Source organism: Canis lupus, chromosome 21 (assembly GCF_011100685.1).
Source record: "Canis lupus familiaris isolate Mischka breed German Shepherd chromosome 21, alternate assembly UU_Cfam_GSD_1.0, whole genome shotgun sequence".
Classification (NCBI taxonomy): Eukaryota; Metazoa; Chordata; class Mammalia; order Carnivora; family Canidae; genus Canis; species Canis lupus.
In genome coordinates, this window is record NC_049242.1 from 28799287 (window position 1) to 28820690 (window position 21404).

General features: G+C 39.7%; 1 protein-coding gene and 1 pseudogene across 1 annotated transcript; both read right to left on the minus strand.

Moving 5' to 3' along the window:
* Positions 1-4071: 4071 nt before the first annotated feature.
* Positions 4072-5016, minus strand: OR51K1 (olfactory receptor family 51 subfamily K member 1). Its single transcript, NM_001388703.1, is given in 1 exon segment — positions 4072-5016. A coding segment is annotated over 1 exon segment (945 nt).
* Positions 5017-14742: 9726 nt separating this feature from the next.
* Positions 14743-15474, minus strand: cOR51I1P (cOR51I1P olfactory receptor family 51 subfamily I pseudogene; annotated as a pseudogene).
* Between the last annotated feature and the right edge of the window lie 5930 nt (positions 15475-21404).

Consider the following 21404-nt stretch of genomic DNA (forward strand, 5'->3'; position numbering starts at 1 on the left):
AAGTAATTTCTCAGGGCAGTGTGGTCAGCAATTCTACAAACATTCTATACATGTGCTGGAATTGAACACCTAAATAAATACAGTAGATGGTGGGAACCAGGTTCTACCTGATTGGGAGGTTACAGAAAAGCAAAGAGAGAAGGCTGAGTGATTCATGCACTGGAATTGGAGACATCAGTATGAAGTCATGTTTAGTTCAACGTAGTTGCTGATGGTTAAATGCAGAAATCTTTATAGATATTTGTATAGGCCCAGGTGAGTATACGGACATAGATTTCCTTGCTCTGCCAGGTGAGAGGGCCTAGAAACAATGACAAACTAGTAGCAATACTCACACCCACTCACATAAACAAATATTTCCGGAAACAATTTTAATTTATCTGACAAATAAAATCAGCATAGGAAATAGAGAAGCTAAAAATTATTAGATTTTCAATGAGAAAATCAACTCAAGACGTTCATAAATTAAACTTTTTTTCTAGCATTATATTCCATACTAGAAAAATATCAGGTAAAAAAATTAAAAAAAAATTTTTTAAACATTAAAAAAGATGTCGAACTTGTCTAATTTGTCTAACAATCCACTCTTACCAAGAAGACGTGAATGTACATGCTTGCACAATCCTTCTGTATTTGTTTGCAAAGGGTAAAACATTTGACATATTGTCAATGTCCCAATATGAGCATGTTTATGGTGAATTTTTATGATTATGGATTTCTAGCCTGGTATCTATTTGTATTTCTTTGACTCTCATCTTGGGAGCTAGGTTCTAGTCATGGTTTAAGTAAAAATATATAAATATTTACTGAAAGTGCTATCTGCATTGTGTATTGAGCACCAGGTAATGTGTGCAAAACAGAGGATTCCAGTGACAACTTTTAACCTGGCAGGAAAAAAATAGTGGTATCATGTATATTAAAAATCGGCTAACATTAAATTATTGTAGATATCACATTCATTATGGTACAGTACTGCACATATTTTTCTTAGATGTTATTTATGTGCATATCAGTCTTTGGTTTGGGGGGGATATTTGTTTTTTCTTTAGATTTATTTATTTGAGAGAGAGAGGGGGAGAGGGAGCATGTAGAGAGTGGCAAAGGGAAAGGGAGAGGGAGAGAAGCAGACTCTGGTAAGCATGGAGTCCCACAGGGGGCTCAATCTCATGACCCTGAGATCATTGACCTAAGCCTAACAAAATTGAGTCAGATGCTTAACTGACTAAACCACCCAGGTGCCCCGATGTGCATATCACTAGTTGTAACTAACGCGTTGTCATAAGAGAAATGTTACTGGGCAAATAGATCAGCCACATTTTTTCTGTGTGAGCATTTAGAAACTTTAATAGCAAGTTGATAGAGTATTTTTATGTGCATTGAATCTAAGACATAATATAGGCTTGTATTTTATCTTTCAAAAATCAACCATAATGAGTTATAATTTACATAAAATTAAATGCACATTATTATCAGGGTACAGTTTGGTGATTTAGACAAATACTTACACCTACCACCCCATCAAAATCCAGAAATTTTCCATCACTCCCCTCAAACTTCCCTCTTAACCACTTCCAGTCAATCCCCTCCCTGCACCCAGCCCCTGGCAACCAGTGATCTATTTTCTGTCACTATAGATTAGGTTTTGCCTTTTCTAGAATTTCATATAAATGAAATTATCCTGTGTAGTCTTTTGTGTCTATTTTCTCTTTCTCACCATGTTTGTGAGATTCATTCATATCTTTGTGTGTATGATAATTTGTTCTTTTTATAACTGAGTAGTGTTCTATTATATGGATATCCCCAATTTGCTTATCCATTCACCTGTTGGTGGACATTTCAGTTGTTTCCATATTGGGGCTATTACAAAAAAAAATCTATGTAAGTTTTTTCATGAATTATGATATAATTTCTCTTGTATAAATATCTAGGTGTGCCTGCCATGCAGTTTTCCAAAGCAGTCATACTATTTTACATTTCCACCAGCAATATGTGACATCTTTGCTTGCACTTAGCATTGTCAGTCTTTTCAATGTTAGGCATGCTAGGTTGGTAAGTCCTAGCTCACTGTGGTTTTAGTTGTATTGTATTTTATCACATTAAAAGGTCTTTATAAACTCTATGTAAGTCCTTTGTGAGATATATGTATTGTAAATATTTTCCCCATCTTTAGCTTACTTTTTCATTTTCTTAATAATAGTTCTGAAGAGCAGATGTTCTAAAATTCTGATGAATTCTATGCCTGTTAAGTTCCAATACAAAATTTAGGTTTGTATTTTGCATACCCTTTTAAAAATTAAACTCTTAAAAATATTTTATTGGGCAGCCCTGGTGGCTCAGTGGTTTAGCGCCGCCTTCAGCCCAGGCTGTGATCCTGGAGACCTGGGATAGAGTCCCATGTCAGGCTCCCTGCATGGAGCCTGCTTCTCCCTCTGCCTGTGTCTCTGCCTCTCTGTCTCTCTCTCTCTCTCTCTCTCTGAGTCTCTCATGAATAAGTAAACAAAATCTTAAAAAAAATAAAATTAAAATATTTATTTAATTATTTTAGAGGGGGAGGGAGGGTAGAGAGAGTCTTAATCAGATTCCATGCTGAGCATGGAGTCCAATGCTGAGCTCGAGCTCATAGCCATCAGATCACAACCTAAGCCGAAACCAAGAGTTGGACACTTAACTGACTGTCCCACCCTGGTGTCCCTAAAAATTAAACTTTTTATTTCCAGAAAATTTGGGGTGCACATGCAGTTGTAAGAAATAATCAGTCATCTTGACTTTATAGACGCTGTCACTGGTGGGCATGTAAACTAGTAATTAGGGACAAGAAGGTCACCATCTCCTGATAAGCTGGATGAAGTTGGAAAGAACTGTAAATGGTGAGGAAAACATCTGCATTGTAAAAAGTAAGCTAAAGGCCCTATAATTGGAGGCTGAAAGCCTAAAACCAGTTACTGATCAACCAGCACAGTCCCATCAACCCAGTCTATATAGAGCCTTGTGACACTTTGGAGGTGTGAGAATGGTCTTTCTCATTTGACTAAAGATTTCCAGGAAACCCCAGAGAGCCATAGGCAGATACAAGCAGGACCAATTAGCCCCACAATGATAGGGCTGAAATGGGGGCAGGGTCAAGGAACATATAAAAATATACCCATCACATAATATGCTGAGGTTACTGACAGCTAAAGGGAGTGGAGTAAAGAAAAACGGGAATATCCAGGCACAGTGACACCAGATCAACTGGCCCTAGAAATAGGGTCTGAGATTCTAGCAGGGCAAAATTTAGGACTTTGGCTGGTATTCTTAGGATCTGACACCTGGGCACTAGGAGATTGTCCGTAGTTTGTTTTATGCCTAAGCTGAGGCAATTTAATCAGCTGTTTCTCAACCTCAGAGTCTCCCAGTTAAATAAATTCTTCGGGTGGAGACCACAGGATGAAGATTGTACAGAATCTGGTTCCTTATATAACAGAAAGAAGGCAGCATTATAAATAGGTTACCATATAATTAATTACCTAAACAAGGACATTTGGGAGAGGGAAAGGAGTGCTATTAATAATGATGCTGAGGAGGGTAAGTGTAAACCATGATTATCTGGCACAAACCAGAAAGACTATTCACCTCATGCAAAGGCAAATTCCTAGGATGATCATTCTTTCTTGGGGAATATTCTTAATCCCTGCTTAACCTACCAAAAACAGCAATTTGTTTTATTTCCATTTAAACATCTGTAAGACTCCAGCCTTTATTGCTAAACTTAACTATTTATCAGGCTTTTTGCTAGGGCTTTTAAAGGAAAATGGAAAAGTGAAATTCACCATCTCTGCCCTCAAGCTGATCACATCTGGTTAGAGAAGACATGTACTTACCTACATACAGAGACACACATACATTGACAAGATGCGAAACAAAAAGGACTAGAGATGACTTGTGATCCAGAGTCAAGCCTGTGACAACGCTTTGAATTCCTCATTCCTATTCCTCCATAAAATGCCTGGTGTACTGCTTTGCTCACAGCAGAAACACCATCAGAGTTCATGGAGTGGCTCAACATCTCCATCCTATTGGAGGGATTCAGAACTATTTCCTCTTGCAAGAAAACAAGGTGAAAATTCCCTGTCGGATTGGCTTGGTCTTGACACTGTAGATGATGGGATTGAGCACAGGGGGCACAAAAAGGTATATGCTAGACATGAGTGTATGGACCAGGGGTGAGGCATGCTTGGCAGCACGATGCATCACAGACACACCAATCATAGGCACGTAGTACACAAGCACTGCACACATATGTGATACACACGTGTTGAGGGCCTTCCACCGTCCCTCCTCAGAAGCAATGCCCAGCACAGTGTAAAGAATCAGCACATAAGAGACCACAATGAGCAGTGAGTCCAGCCCAAAAGTGGCCAGGACAATGGCCAAGCCTAGAATACTATTGAGCTTAGTATCAGCACAAGGCAGCTGGATCAAGTCTGAGTGGAGACAGTAGGAATGGGAGAGGACATTAGTGTGGCAATAAGGCAGTTGCTTCAAAAGGATGGGAAGTGGGGCCATAAGTGTCACACTCTTCAGTGTGATTCCCAGACCCATGCAGATGATACGGGGCAGGGTTAGGATGGCAGTATATCGCAGTGGATTATAGATGGCTACAAAGCGGTCATAACTCATGGCCAAAAGGACCCCTGACTCCATACAAGAGAAGGTGTGGATGAAGAACATCTGAGCCAGGCAGCCATCAAAATCGATCTGGTGGGCATCAAACCAAAGAATACCCATGACAGTGGGCAGTGTAGACACAGAAACACCCACCTCAGTCACAGCCAGCATGGAGAGAAACAGGTACATGGGCTCATGTAGCACAGGGTCCTCCTGCACTGCTATCATGATTAGGCTGTTACCCACAATGGCCACAACATACATAGTGGAGAAGGGAATGGAAAGCCAGCCATGCTGGGACTCTAATCCTGGGATGCCAGTTAGGAAGACAGATAGGACGTCAAGACTTTCATTGCTTTCAGCTCCCATGTCACCAACAGCAGAGATAAGTCTTCACCTGATATTTGGAGGAAAAAATAAATTAGCTTCCTCCTGAAGGTCTTCTTCCTTAGGAGCCCACCTCATAGTCTGAAGGGAAGAGATGGAAGGAAGTGAGGGATGTTGGAGTCATCTATATCATCACACACTTTCTTCTCACCTCCTTTTTCTCTGACTTCTAGAATCCTAAAATTCTACATGTAAAGGATATATTTGAGACTGTTCAATCTTATGAGAGACAACATAGCTTAAAAATTAAGAGCAGCAACACTAGCATAGACTTTCCTTTCTCCAGTGAATAGTATTTCCTCCTTTGTCGAATATTAGTTGACCATAGAGTTGAGAGCCATTTGCTTCCCCGTGGATGGAATTGTAGGTTATTATGCTGAGTGAAGTAAGTCAATCGGAGAAGAACTATCATTATATGGTTTCACTAATATGGGGAATATAAAACATGGTGAAAATGATTATAGGGGAAAGGAAAGAAAATGAGTGGGAAAAATTTGAGAGGGTGACAAAACATGAGAGACTCCTAAATCTGGGAAACGAACAGGGATAGTGGAAGGGGAGGGGGTGATTGGGTGACAGGCACTGAGGGGGGCACATGATGGGATGAGCACTGGGTGTTATACTATATGTTTGCAAATTGAACTCCAATAAAAAATATATAAATAAAAAAGAAACACTAGAATAAATCAGACCTGTCAAAATCCATACTCAGCCGATTACAAGATGTATGATGTGGACAACTTATTTATACTCTAATCCAAAGGGGATTTTGTTTGTTTGTTTTTGTTTTTTTATTTGTAACATGGAGATAATAGTAGTACTTTTGTGTATAAGAAAAAAATTGGGAAAATTAATATCATATGTTCAGTGTTTTAGAGTGCTACACACAGATTCTAGCAGACCTCAGTCTGAAGCCCAGTTGACAGCTTACCGTCAATATGACCTTCAGCAGATATCTTAACCCTTCAAGTCTCAGTGCACCCATTTGTAAATTAGGGATAAAAATCCATCTGTCTCATATGGTTGATGGTAATCAAGATATTGCATGGCATGCAAAATGCTGAATCAACTATTTTACTCTTAGAGAGACAGACCCAAAGAGGAAGAATAGGGAATGTACCAAAAGCCTAAGACTCAGTTTCTGCAGAACATACGTGATTGCTTAGATCTGCAGATTCTTCTAGTGATGTTTCTCATTTTCACTATGGAGATGAGACCAAATGTTAGTTTGATCTAGAATGGAGTCACCAGGAAGAATTGCATTTCAGCTCTGCCACTGTGAGCCTGAGCAATCATGGATGCCAAGGGTAACCAAGGAAAGTGGTAACCTCCATGTGTGTCCCCATCCCACTCCAGGGAAAGAAAGGTTCTGAATGAAAATGAGACAGGGGTTTTATAAAACTTATAAAAGGAGAAATATGAATAAAGGTGTAAAGGATATGGACATTCCAACTGAGAATTATACTAATACACAAAAGACTTCTAAATTTAAACATGGTTCTCAGAATGCAAAAGTGTATTGGCTTCAAAATAACAGATTTTGCCTTTCTTCTTGCGGCACCTGGGTGGCTCAGCGGTTGAGCGTTTGCCTTTGCTCAGGTCGTGTTCCCAGGTACTGGGATTGAGTCCCGCATCAGGGTCCCCACAGGGAGTCTGCTTCTCCCTCTGCCTATGTCTCTGCCTCTCTTTGTGTGTCTCTCATGAATAAATAAATAAAATCTTTTGTAAAAATAACAGATTTGATCTGGAATCCATGGAGAAGTCAAAGACACAGAGATAAAGGACTCCATTCATGGTGAAAGATCAGAGAGAAATAGTTAAACCCCAATTAGAAGGTGGCAAGAATATGTGATATAATGTGATGTAAGGTACAAGGTGCACTATTAACATAATAAATGAAATAAATAATTTTAACTTGTAAAATAAAATTTTTAAAAGATTTTATTTATTTATTTGACAGAGAGACACAGAGAGAATGCACACAAGCAGAGGGAACAGCAGGGGAGAGAGAGAGAGAGAGAAGTAGGGAGCCTGATACGGGGCTCAATTCCAGGCCCCTGGGATCATGACCCAAGCTGAAGGCAGATGTTTAACCAACTGAGCCACCAGGCATCCCTAAATTTATAAAATAAATTTTAAAATATGAAGTAGGAAGATACAATCACAAATGGTATACAAGCTGAATTATCGCCAATGATCAGTTCACTTATTCACCCAATTGACATGGATGTGTGATTCCTGGATTCTTGATCAATTCTTTACTCTGAGGTTACTTTCTATTGGTGTTAAATGGTCCATATTTATCTAAAAAGTTTAATGAGAACACTACAGTGGAATGGACAGGCAGGACAATATGCAGCTAAGGGAATGCAAAGAGTTATGACCATGGACCATGACAAGGTTCAGTGAGAAGAGCCCCAAATCTGCCTTGTCTTACTCTCTTCACTCTGTAGCCCTCTCTTCATGCACCAACCCTGCTGATATCCCATGCAGTCTATTTCTCATGTTTTTCTCAAGATTAAGAACTTCTGTGATAGGTGATACATATTTGCTTATGTCCTTATCCATTCGTGTCCCTTGGTCCTGTCTTGTAATCCGTGGTTCTCAACCTTGGCTACAGGTTAGAATTATCTAGGAAACTTAAAAATCCCCAGTGCCCAGTTAATACCCCAAACCAATTAAATTAGAATCTTTGGATGCAGAGTCTAGTTATCAATATGTTTTAAAGCTCTCAAAGTGAACTCAAGGTTGAGAACTAATCTAGATCCATTGGAGTGGCAGATATTCCAGTCACTTTACAGTGAGTGTTTTAAGCAAAATTATAACTTGCAAAGATTCCCCAAGTCTTTTTTTTTTTAAAGACAGACTTCTCATCCCACTCCTTACTTATAACTTAAATATTTCCTTGTGTCCCATCACCTGCTAGATTCTTTGACATCCTGGAGCTCCTCTAAATAAACTTGGGTTTGCTCATAATACCCCAAGGTAATGCACACAGAAGTAACAGGTTGCGGGCTAGTTTCGCATAATCACTTCTGTGAAGGTGCACCCAATGGGAGAGCAGGGCCTGTTAGCATTTTAGGGCTTTATCTAATCATCTCACCTGTGAGTCTTCACCTGCCTCACCTGAGACTGCCCGCCACTGATAAAACCTCATCTCTTTGGCAGAAAGTTAACAGCGAGGGCTTGGAAGTACCAACCATGACCCACAGTGTGTGTGGTGGGGGAACATGTGAGTTGGGGCATGGTAAGGGAAGAACCCAGGAGCGCACAGTTCCAGGAAATTAACTCAAATGACAATGTGAATCATAGAAATGATAACCAGAGGGGCCACTGCCTCACTACCAAGCTGCCTCATTTCAGTCCCATAACAATCATGTGAAGTAAGCCAGTAAGAGGCTAAGGTGGGCCTAGAATCTGGCTCTTCCAACTCTAAGTCCTGCAGTCCTTCCTTCTTATGAAGCCCAGCCGCGGCATCTGAAATGGAAGTCACCTGAAGGAGAAGAATGTGTAGATGCTGGAGAAGCTGGTCTTTATTTTCACAAGCAGTGAAAAGGACAGAGTAGCAGATGCACATTTTTTTTCCTGCCTCCTCTGCAGACAGGGGGACAGGTGGAAGAGACGAGGAGACCTTCTGAAGTGGCCCTTCTCAGAAACCCATTGATTTGGCCACCAACTTAACAGTCTTTCTAGGACCTGAAGCCAAAGTCCAGTCTTGTACAAAATGAGAGAATTCCCTCTACAATATCCTTATCAAACTATCACCCATACTCAGCTTGAACATTCCCAATGATGGGGACTCACTGTACCTACAGCCAGTATCTTGGTTAGATGCACTGACTTCCGAAGTGCTTTCTTTCATTGGGCTTAAATGTGCTTCCACTGCATTACATATAATTGCTGCATACACAGAGCCACAACAATCTTTTTCAGGTTTCACCTGAATATTATTCTTCATGATATCTGTTAATTTTTTCCAAAACACATCTTAACTTGCAAACATGTATTTACTTACATAATTATTTGTTAAATGTTATATCCCCTATTACACTGTAAACTCCACTAAAGTAAATATAGCATTTATTTTTTTTTTCATATTTTAATCATTGGACACCCAATACTAGCACAGGGTCAAGCACATCACAGATTCTTAATAAATACTCCAACTGGATAATAAATTATTGAATGTATCTCAATGTTCCATCCTAATATTCTGTAATCTTCCTTTCTTCAGATGACTTTTCCTCAATTCCTTTAGCTGCTCAAAGTAACTGAATTTCAATTTCCTCATCACAAGCCCTCCTGTCAGAGTATTTCACAGAGAGTAAATCTAGTATGGATAGACAGTGTGATATGTAGCTCATAAAAATTAATTGGTTTTAGTCTTTGTTAATGCAAGTATTTTATTCAGAAGACAATGTGTCTTAACATATATACGTAAAATTCAATACTTTTCCACCTGCTTACATTGTCTTTATCTTCTTTGATGATTTTCTTAACTTCTACTATTATTTATACTCAAAACTTTCATTTTATCTGCACCTTTTCCTAACACTGTTTAAGCAGAAATACTTTCTCACCTGTGACTTTAAAATATTCTGTGCAAAAAAATAAATAAATAAATAAAATAAAATAAAATAAAATATTCTGTGCAGACTTTTTCCATTTTGGTAGAATTGCATTCATGCCTCTGTCCTTTCTGTCCTGCTTTCAGATCTTTTAGGGTCAATTTTTGCCTAGTTCATTCTTATTTTCCTAGTGCTTCACATAATTCTAACAGAAAGACATGCTTAAGAAATCATGAACTAATAAAAGTATGAACATACTGCTCAGGACCATAACTGAGTGCTTTCATTTCTGGGTTCTACACTGTAGATCGGGAGTAAACCAGGTGGGTCACACTCAAGGGCAAGGGGATCAAGTCATTTAAAGTGCACAGAAGGATCCAGAGGTATTTTGTTTGGAGAGAAGAGAGAGATGTAGGGGGGTGCGTGTAAGAGGTACTGAGTGATAGGTGAGATCACAGGGAGACAGTCTTGGACCCAGGTAAGGAAGAGTTTTCTAAGGGTCAAAGCTATATAACAGGATGATAACCTTCTGATCAGTGAAGATGTTTCAGCAAAGACTGAATAATCCTTGATGGGAATACTGGAGGGACAATTCCAACAATCCCTTTAATTGGGATTAAAAGCCCTTTTGACTCTCTTTCTGCCCTCAGGCCTGATGTCCTGCCTTCCAAGATCTCTCTTCCATAGCACTGAGAATATCATGGCTGTGGATCTGTGTGGGGCCCAACAGAGGCCAGCTCTCAACTCTTGATGTGTGATCATGTGTCTTTCTCTAAGCCAGCTTCCAGGACCCTTCCAGCACCCTACCTGTGTGGGAGGACACAGGAGCATTTGAATAAATATTACTCTATTTGTAGGAAACCTGCATTAAAATTAGATATGGGGATTTTATTTCTTAAACCTCTCCCTCGCTGGCCAAACAAATCACAGTGAGTACACAGCCCCTACAGGCCTTGATAGAGACTCACTCGAAGATGCAGAGACAGAGAGACCAAAAGAAACTCAGAAGCACAAATGGAATTGTAGACAAAAACATACTCTTGCACGTATACCTGGGAGGCACAAACAAGCTCAGACTCACCTGAGAGAGCTTTGTAAGATGGCAATGAGATTGAAAGAGGGTAGGCCAGAGCTCACAAAGGCATAAAGATAAGCCTTAGGCTGGCACTAGCCCAAAGAGGAGGCCGACTCTGTATCTCTGAGTGATACTCCCTGGAGGCCAGGACCCTGGGGTCTTGGTGTGCCTGAGGGTGATGCTAAACTGGTGATGGGGAAAAGAGAAGGATTAGCTGTCACCTTGGGAACAGAAAGAAAAGAAAAACACATCCCCTAAATATACTTCCTTCTCTCCACACAGAAAATAAAAATCTCAACTTCTTCCCTGTGATGAAGAAGATGAGGACAAGTCCCAAAATCCATGGCAACATTCTCATGGGCCCCAATTATCCCGTCTCAAATTTGGAACTCTCAGTCCAGAACCAGAAGTCTACACCCTCAAATTCTGGGTTTAAAACCTTTATTTCAGGCAGAATCTAAAGCTTAGACCCCAGTGGACAAAGTCCGGGACTAAGAACTCAAGAGAAGAGCACTTGGAGCCTAGAATTCAACCCATAGGGGATATGATCATAGCTTTCTTCACCCACTTATGTGGGGAACAGCTGTTCCTCACTCAACTCTTACTCCCATCCTTCGTCCTCAATCCCCCAACTTCTGAGGTCTCCAGGAGAGACATCCCAGGATGCTAAAAGACTGTGGGGTTCAAAGTCACACAAATATAGATAGGTTTGAGTCCCAGTTTTATCATCTACCAGCTTCCTAATTTCAAGAGATTAGCATTTTTTTCAACTTGGGACCCAATTCATAAGGAAGTTAGTACCTATCTATAGGGGTAGACATTCAAATGAAAAGAAGAAAGTGACAGTTTTAATGTGATTGTACCTCACATGATAATTATCATAAGTTTTGCAAGAGTCCCCAGTTTCATATCCCAAATATCTAGACTTACCACTAAGTATTTCAGTTGGCCTCTTCCTTGTTTCAGTTTCAAATAAGGTAAAGATATATTTAGGAAGGGATAGCAGGGGAGTTCTCTCCCTCTTTTTTATTCAAGGGGCAGGATATATAGGGAAAGCAAATAGAAGATGGATATAGAGGAAATTTCCACCTTGTCCATGAGGAACTTTGAAGTATCTCAGAGAGCCAGTTTAAGAGCACTTTCTGCCTTCCATTATTGTAGAATTGGTTCAGTCAGATGAATAAGTTGGGAACCTGGAGATGGGATTCAAGAGAATTTAGATAATAACCTTGTGAATAAAGTCAGAAAATCAGGATCCCTGGGTGGCTCAGTGGTTTAGCACCTGCCTTCAGCCTAGGGCGTGATCCTGGAGTCCTGAGATCGAGTCCCATGTCAGGCTCCTTGCATGGAGCCTGCTTCTCCCTCTGCCTGTGTCTCTGCCTCTCTCTCTCTCTCTCCAATAAAAAAAAATAATAAAATAAATAAATAAATAAATAAATAAATAAATAATCTTTTAAAAAGTCAGAAAATCATGGGAGAAAGAAAAGAGACCTAAAAAAATGCAGATTGGACATATGCTCCAGATGAGGAGGGGCAAGACTTTGAGAAGTCATAGAACCGAGTGACTCTAGCTTTGTCATTAGGGATGACATGATGAGGAACAGGCATAAGATCAGATCCCATTAATTCATTTATTTGATTAGTCATTTGATTATTCATTTAACTAACATGTACTGGGGGTACCAAACATTGTGCTAGGTGTAGAACTTTTTGAGATATAGATAAGACTCAGTTTCTATTTCCATTCATTGACAGGAAAAATCAAGAGAAATCCTAAGTACTCATTTGGAGTGATAAATATAACATCTGTACAAATCCCAACAAAAGGGAATTATTATAAGTGTTAAAAGTCATCCATGGGGAAATTATGAAACACTTTCCCTCCACAAAGCTTAAACAAAGAAATAAATGTGCCCTGTGGAGTATCATTGGGATTTTCCACAATAGAGTAAAGCCAGAACAGGCACAATGCAAGTGCATGCTTGTCGTAGAAGAATATAACCACAGGAGGCATATCCCTTCAAAAAAAAAAAAAAAAAGAAAGAAAAGGAATATACTCTTTAGAAAAAAATTCATGTACTTTGTAGTAAAGAGAAGCCTCAGAGAGTTGTTGGTCAGGGGGACTGGTATGCTTTGAAATCCCATTGACAACTAGCAAGGTTTCACATCCCACTGTGACAAACAACTGATTTTTTTTTTCCTTCTAGTTTCTAATTGCCTAGAGGGCAGCCTTAAAAGTACAGTGTGCCTGAATTTTGGATTCTAGGTAGGTTGTGCTGGCATGGGGTGGGAATTGGCAGTGGTGGGGGCGGTAAGGAAGGGAATCACATGATGGGATGCGGGGCCTCAGGGTGACCGTGGAATGGCTAGGAATTGTTCATCAAATCCTTCTGTGATGCTATTTCAGTGTTCCACCCGCACCATCTCATGGAGGTAAAAGGCTGTAAGTCTGCATTTCCCTTTACCATAGCACCATATGTCTAGTTGTCCTGCACTCAGTCTCCCTCAGCTTTAAAAACCACCCATGGGGAACCTGGGTGGCACAGTCGATTAAGCATCCGATTACTGATTTCAGCTCAAGTCCTGATTTCAGTGTCGTGAGACTGAGGGGGTATTCAGCACTCTGCATGGAAACTATTTGTCCCATTCACTTCCCCTCTGCCCCTCCTCCTGCTCTCTCTTTCTCTCACTCTCAAATAAATAAATAAAATCCTTAAATAAAACCACCCATGATCTTCTCAAGATTGTACTTCTCAAGCTTCTCAAAGTGCAACTTCCCCTTACAAAACTGTTTGCAATTCTTCTAAATATTCTAGACCGATATTCTAGATTAAGGCTTCTCAACCTTGGAGAATTATATCAGGATTACCTGGAGGACTTAATTAAAACACAGTTTGCTAGATCTCACTCCCCAGAGTTTCTGGTTCAAGAGATCTGAGGAAGGGCCTGAGAATGTGCATGCTTAACAAGTTCCCAAATGTTGCTGGTGACGCTGGTGTGGGACTTCCACTTTGAGAACCACTTTTTCAGACTCTTGTAACTCATGAGTCTTGTTATCTTTTGTTACAAATCACATGGGCACTGCCTGAGAGGTTTTTTGAATAGAGTAGTACTGTGCTTCTCAAGCTTTAATCACCATGGGTCTTAATAAAATACAATGTGAATTCAGTAGGTCTTGTGTGAGGTATAAGATTCTGTTTCTCTAATAGGTTACCAGATATACCCGTGCTGCTGTTCATTGGGCCACACTGGGAAAAGTAAGGTCCTAGCATTCACTTGCCTAAAGATTTCTTCTCAGGCAGTTATTTATGCTAAGATCATTACCTTCACTTCTTCCTACCACCCTGTACCAAGTATCCTAACCCTCTCATCCTTCACAAACCACTTTACACACACACACACACACACACACACACACACACACACACAATCTTATCCCCATATCCACAAGCCAAATGTGTCTTCTCTTGCCCATGAAGCACCAAGCCTCCGCAGAATTTTATTTGTCTCCAGTGTTTATCGCTTCCCTCACTCTGGGTGGCTGTAGAATTATTTGTGCTCAGCCTATGTGCTAGGTAAAATTTCATTGTTTCCATAAACATTTTTCAGTGTATCTGTTACTCATTTTTATGTTTTTCCCTTGATGCATCTATCTCTTAATATGATTTGTTCACCATTATAACATTCTAAGCAACTGGCACAAGCTTTTTCACATGGTAAATGTCCAATATATATTTATGACATCTTACTGAGTCAGATACTCTCTTATTAGTTCCATATTCACAATTATCAAGATTCTGGTTCCCCTCCCCGTGTTTGAGCATTTCTAAAGCTGGCAAGCCAGTCCCAGTCTTTTCTCCAGAGGACTTCTCTCAGTAGCCTTCCTCAGCTCTGGGATTTATAGAGGACTTTGAAGATCCCTCTGCGTATCTCCTTTGTCTTCACACTGTAGATGATCGGGTTGAGCACGGGGGGTACAAACAGGTAGACATTGGACATCATGACATGAACAACAGATGGGGCACTTTTCCAGAAACGATGGATCATGGAGACAGCAATTATGGGCACATAAAAAGCCAGCACTGCACAGATGTGTGACATGCAGGTGTTGAGTGCTTTGAGCCGTTGCTCCTGGGATGCGATGGCCAGCACGGCTCTCAGAATCAATGCATAGGAAAGCAGGATAAATACTGAGTCTATGCCATAGGTGAAAATGACCACAAAAAGCCCATAGATGTTGTTAACATGGATGTCTCCACAGGCCACTTTCATGAGATCTGGATGGAGACAGTATGAATGATGCAAAATTCTGCCCTTGCAGAAGGGCAGTCGTTTTACCAGAAAAGGGAAAGGGAAGAGAGTGATGAAACTCTTGGCAAGGATGCCCAGGCCCATAGCCAAGATGCGGCTGTTGGTGAGCACAGTGGCATATCGTAATGGGTCACAAATAGCCACAAAGCGATCAAAGCTCATGGCCAGCAATATGCCTGATTCCATGAAAGAGAAAGTGTGGATGAAGAACATCTGAACTAAGCAGGCATCGAAGCCAACATGGTGGTAGTTGAAACAAAAGGTAGCAAGCACAGTGGGAAGTGTAGAGAAGGACACTCCCAGATCGTTGAGAGACAGCATAGAGAGGAAGTAGTACATGGGCTGGTGCAGCGCAGGCTCCCGAATCACCAGAGTGAGGATGCTGAGGTTGCCTATGATGGAAATTAGGTAGAGGATGCAGAAAGCCAGGGCAACCCAGGCATGGCCTGTCTGCATCCCCGGAATGCCTGTCAGCTGGAGTGTGGCTGGATGGAAGGGGGTATCATTGAAGCTCAACATGGTAGGCAGGTGGGAGAATACAGATGGGAGATGGGCCCCGGAGGATGTGTTGGGGGAGTTCTTCACTTTCTTTCAGACATCCTGTCTCCAACACAAAAGGTTAGAGATTGAAAGTGTTTGTCTATATTCCTGCTTCTCCCATTAGTCTATGAGCTCTCTGAGGATAGTAACTGGGGTCTACTCATTTCTCTATCACCAGTGCCCAGCAGTCTGTCTATGCCATGGTAGAAACACTATGAAAGTGTGATGATCAGGTGAATACACATGACAGACAAAGCATCAAGGTAGGAGACAGCATGAATGATGGCTCCTAACCTTCACCTCAAAGTGCATCATCCCTTCACTTGCTCCACCTCATCCCAGAAGCCACCTTCTGGAAATTTGGGACAAATAGAAATTAAGATAATCAGGTAAAAGGAAACACCACCCATGATTTTGGGAACCCTTAGGTCAATGGTGCAGATGAAACTTCTACTCTGTGAACTTACCACTTTGAGAATCTTGGTCGTCTCCTCAGACTCCTAGTCCCATGGCTACCCTCAGACATGTCATCACCAAAAATTGTTCCACCTCTAAAATCTTAAATTCCTTTATGTTTTACTCTATTAATTGCTTTCTACCCTCCACCTCTCCTACTTTCTCATGCCCATGTACTGCTCAGGGCGTCTCAATAACTCTCATATCATTCTGGTCTGTTTGTCTATGAGCTTCTCCTCACTTATTCTCTAACCCACTCTCCCACTGGGACTGGTACCTTCATCTTCTCATTGCTTCTCCCTCACATTCATACAGGAAACTCCAACCTTTGATAAATTCTATAACCCAACTTCTGGGTGTAAAGCTGGAAAAAAACAAAGATTCGGGTATTTTATTGGAAAAGAGAGTGACAGACAGTGATTCTACCACTACCTGAATTTTAAACTCACATCTTAATCCATTCTTACCCTTTGGTTTCTGAGAAAGAGATGTCTCCCCTTCTCTAAGACCAGGCTCTCCACCATCAGATTCCATTTCTTGCTATCTCTTTCAGAAACTTCTCCCAACAGTCTATTGTACTGGATGTTCAGCCTCTCCCTTTTTGTCTCTTTCCTTTCAGGCAATAAGCATGTACAAGACCAGACCTTCATAAAGACATAATTCTCCCTCTCTTGCTACCTATTACCTTCCTTAATTCCTAATCAAACATTCTGAAGCACTGTCTCTCTGGATGCCATGGAAAGGAGGCTTGTTTATGTCTCTGCTTTTCCAGTTCCATTCGGAGATCCTGAAAGTCAGGGTTTCAATTTTATTGACCTAACCTTCTATCATTGCTCAATTTCCTGCACTGTGGCTTCTACACTTCCCTCTTTCAACTGAAACAAATTTCTCTATGCTTACCAGTGACCTCTTTGTTGCTAAATTGAAATAAAACGTACTCTCTCTTCACCCATTTGAGCTTTTTATCAGAGTTAATATTGTTGGCAATTCTGTTTCCTCCTACTTAGCATCTCTTTCTGTAGATTTTTTTACTGACTCTTCTTTCTTTGTCTTCATCCTTAAGCAGTGTCAGTCTAACTCCAGGAAAAGTAAACAGTAGTCAGAATGGTGCACATTGAGAAAAATATACTATAAAAACTTCTCAGCCTTGGGTCGCCTGGGTGGCACATTTGACTAACCATACAACCCTTGGTTTCATCTCAGGTTGTGATCTCATAGCTGTGAGATTAAGCCCCACATTGGGCACTAACTGAACACAGAGTCTGCTTTGGATTCTTTCTTCCTCTCTGCCCCTCCAGCTCATACATTCTCTCTCTCAAACAAACAAACAAATAAATAAATCTTAAAAAAAAATTCTTCTCAGCCTTAATCCAAAATATCTCTGTAACTGTATTTCCATCATACTTAATATCTCAAAATTAAAGCTCCATTCTGTAGAGAAAAGAATGGTGGTTACCAGGGCTGAGGGGATGGTAAGGGAATGGGGAGATGTTAGTGGATACAGGCTTCCAGCCCTAAGATGAATAAATTCTGTGAATCTAATTAGAGCAGAGTGACTATAATTCACAATACTATAATATGCACTTGAAAGTCATCAAATGTTATCACCTCACATACACAAACACAACACACAAAATGGAAATTATGTAGAGAATGGAGGTCTTAACTAATCTTATTGTCGTGATCATTTTGCAGTATATATGTATATCAAATCATCACATTGTATACTCTAAAATGACATATGTTATATGCTAATAATATCACAATAAAACTGGGAAAATCTAGGGAAAAAACTGGGAAAATCTGTATTTAAAATATAAAAAAATACAAAAGTTCCTCTTTGGAATTTAGGCATAATAACTTCTCTATTTCCTTTTAACAACTCCTTATTCTTTTGACTTTCTAGAATTTCCATATTTTTTCCTAGTTCTCTTAGTAAATACAGTGGAATAAGTTAGATGGTGCCTAGAGGCTGGAGAACATCCGAGTATTAGTAATAATCCTGAAAGTATGTGGGCCATGGGAAGGAATTTGTCAATTGCTTTGTTTCCTCTCCTCCAAATGAGAATTCAAAGGAATCATTTAACTAGTAGAATTTCTTTTCTCTATTCCCCCTCTAAACATCGCTCTTTCTCCTGACCCAGGTTTAAAGACAGTATCTCTGATATTTCCCAAATGAATGAGACCATGTAATGTTTCTCCTTCTCCGATTGACTTATTTCACTCAGCATAATACCCTCCAGTTCCATCCACGTCGAAGCAAATGGTGGGTATTGGAGGGTATTATACTGAGTGAAATAAGTCAAATACCAGGAAGGGAGACAGAACATGAGAGACTCCTAGCTCTGGGAAACGAACTAGGGGTGGTGGAAGGGGAGGTGGGGGGGTGGGGGTGACTGGGTGACAGACACTGAGGGGCGCACTTGATGGGATGAGCACTGTTATTCTATATGTTGGCAAATTGAACACCAATAAAAAATAAATTTATAAAAATAAAATAAATAGCAAAAGAAAAAAAAACGAGGGATGAGAAAGAATATAATCTCATAGGGTGGACAAAACAGGGTAATCCACTTGTTCCTGAGTCTTGGTCTATGTGTTAAAAGACACTAAATCCCAAAATTGTAAAGAAAGCAGAATTTATATATATACAAAAATAAAATTGAATAGTTAAAGGAAAAATAAAGACAATGTCTCCACGAAGTCTTATTAAATGCAGCCTATCCATATTTGCTTTTTATCACCTTCACTCCAAGATTATTTCCACTTATTAAAGAAATGGAAAGGTTCTTAACAGTGCCAACTTGTCTCTCTCACAAGATAGATATACTCCACTGTCCTTAAATCCTGATATGCAAATTTAGGTAAACCAGAAGGGCATATTTCATCTATGCTCCAGATGTTCCTTGGCCTAGAAAGCAACCCTGAAAACTTCTACCCCAAAGAAAACATGTTCTACCACCACCTAACAAACATTTTTCATTGTTTGGACCATAAGGGTGTCAGTTAAGGATTCCTAAATGTGATTAACCCAGGAAGAAAAGTCAGGAAGATAGAGACAAGCACAATGTGGTTCTTTTGCACAGGATGAGCATGAACACGCCTAGTCACACAAAGGTACCATTAAATATGAATGTTTACACTCCTACACACACTTAGGCACTCAGATATTCATAGTGACTATCTCACATCATACAGATAGAAACTATCATGCACTCCTTTGGTCACACACACTATCACAATCACAGAATTTAGGAAGACTTAGCTACTTACTGACATTATACAATATGTTTCAAATATCCTCTCATATTTATACCCTCCAGAACACAGACTTACGAATACACATGTGTGCGTATACACACAGTGCCATAAATTATACACCTGCATCCACAGACCCACAGTGTTATCACCACCAATTAAATTCCATGACATACTCAATACTAAAAATCTAGCTAAGACTGAATATCACATAGTTGAATGAGTTCAATTCATTTGGTTCTGTCATCTTTTTCTCCAGCTGCACACCCAAGAGTTAGGTATATGAGACAATAATTCAAATTGGAGGCAAACAAAAGCATGGAATACATTCAAGACAAAATCGAGATCTGATGTATCTAGATCTCCTTAACCTTAAGGAGACACAGTTTGGTATTAAGGTTTTGGTTCAGATGGAACCGGGCATCAGAGTCTGTGCTCCTTGACTTTGCTGGGAAACATATTTGCCTCATGTTTGGAGGGGAAATGTGGGGTCAGAGTCTGTCTGAAGTTGCAATAAGAGTGTTAAAGCTTGAGACACCTTCTAGATAAGGAACCCTCATGGGCAATCCAAAGGAAAGGCACTCACTGAGTGGCAGATGGTTCTTTCCCCTGTAGCTGGATGTATTGGTCTGTGAGTCCAGCTGGGAGAATAGCATGAGCTCATTATCTTAGGACTCATAAATTTATAACTATCCTGGAATCCCAGGGCTTCTTTTTTTTTGTGGTGGGAGGAAGGAAAGTGAAAATAAAAGAGAAGGAGGTATCAATGAGTAGTGAGCCAGGCCATATGAGAATTGCTCCCAGGAGAATCATGTTCTTAACCTCATCATCCTTAATGTCATCATCCATATCCATTACTATGTTAATCTATCCTCGATCAGGACATACAAACATATGTATGCACATAAAAATACATAGTTCTAGACATTTTAGGACTCCCACAAATACAACACTAGTCACACTCAGCTATTTGTTTACTAATATTCACACTACCTCTTTTCAATCCATACATACAAATAGACACAAATATGCTCAATTGCCCAATGCTCTAATCATCAATCACATATCTCGATATACCAAATACATAACAGAATCTCTGTATTCTTACATTAATTGTACAAATTCATGTAGCTTATAGAAATAATCTTATAAATCATTGGAGACTCATATGCATACTTGAAGAAACAATATATTTCAAATTATTTCTATGGTTACATATTGGAAAGTATGCATCCAAACATATATACATTCTCATTAAGAGATCAACACAATATCCAATGACTTCACATCACCGCATCTGTTTGAGGAATCAGGATTCATATATGGAGTTTAAATGCACTGTACATTTTTTGTACAAATATATGTCAGCAACCACAAGTGTGTTTCTTATTTAAGCATTTCTTTTACTCCAACACTGTATGGAGCCTAAAAGTTACAAACTTTATTCAATTAAACTAAAACCAAACAAAATAATTTTTGAACCCCACTTTTTTGAGCATTATTCTCCTCCAGCTACTGTTATACAGAGCAACAGTGCCTATTCTTGTAAAGAAGATAAATATTGAAAAACTGATCAATAGTGTGGATAAATATGCCTCAGAGACTATCTAGAAATAGGTAATAAACGTATTTCACAAGAAAATCAATGCATTTAGCAAAACTTACCAAATGTAAAGTCTGTGTTACTATATGTCTGAAAGAAATCAAAGAACTATGTAAAATATTAAACTTCAGTTCATTATAAGACTGCTGAACTCATTAGGAAGAAGAGCATTGATGCTGCTACTTAATTTGAAATTTATCAATAAGATAAGTGGGATGAATTATAGAAGAATAGCTACATAATTAGAGATGATAAAACAAACATAATAAAATACCAAGGATCTGTGGTAAGTAGACCAATGTTCACTGTAAAGTTATTTCAAGTTTTCTCTGTTTGAAATTGTACATGATAAAATGTTACAATTTTTTAACTACTTGGGGTAGCAGTCCACTCCAACCTGAGGTCTACAGTATGCCAATCCTCATTAGGAGCTCATACAGAAGGAGCACAGAGGCATCCTCCACACCTCAGCACCAGGCCCAATGCCTCCACCCAATTCCTGACTCACTGGGAGAGAGGTGAAAGTTCAGTCAGATCTGAGTGGTCAACTTAGCCCAGC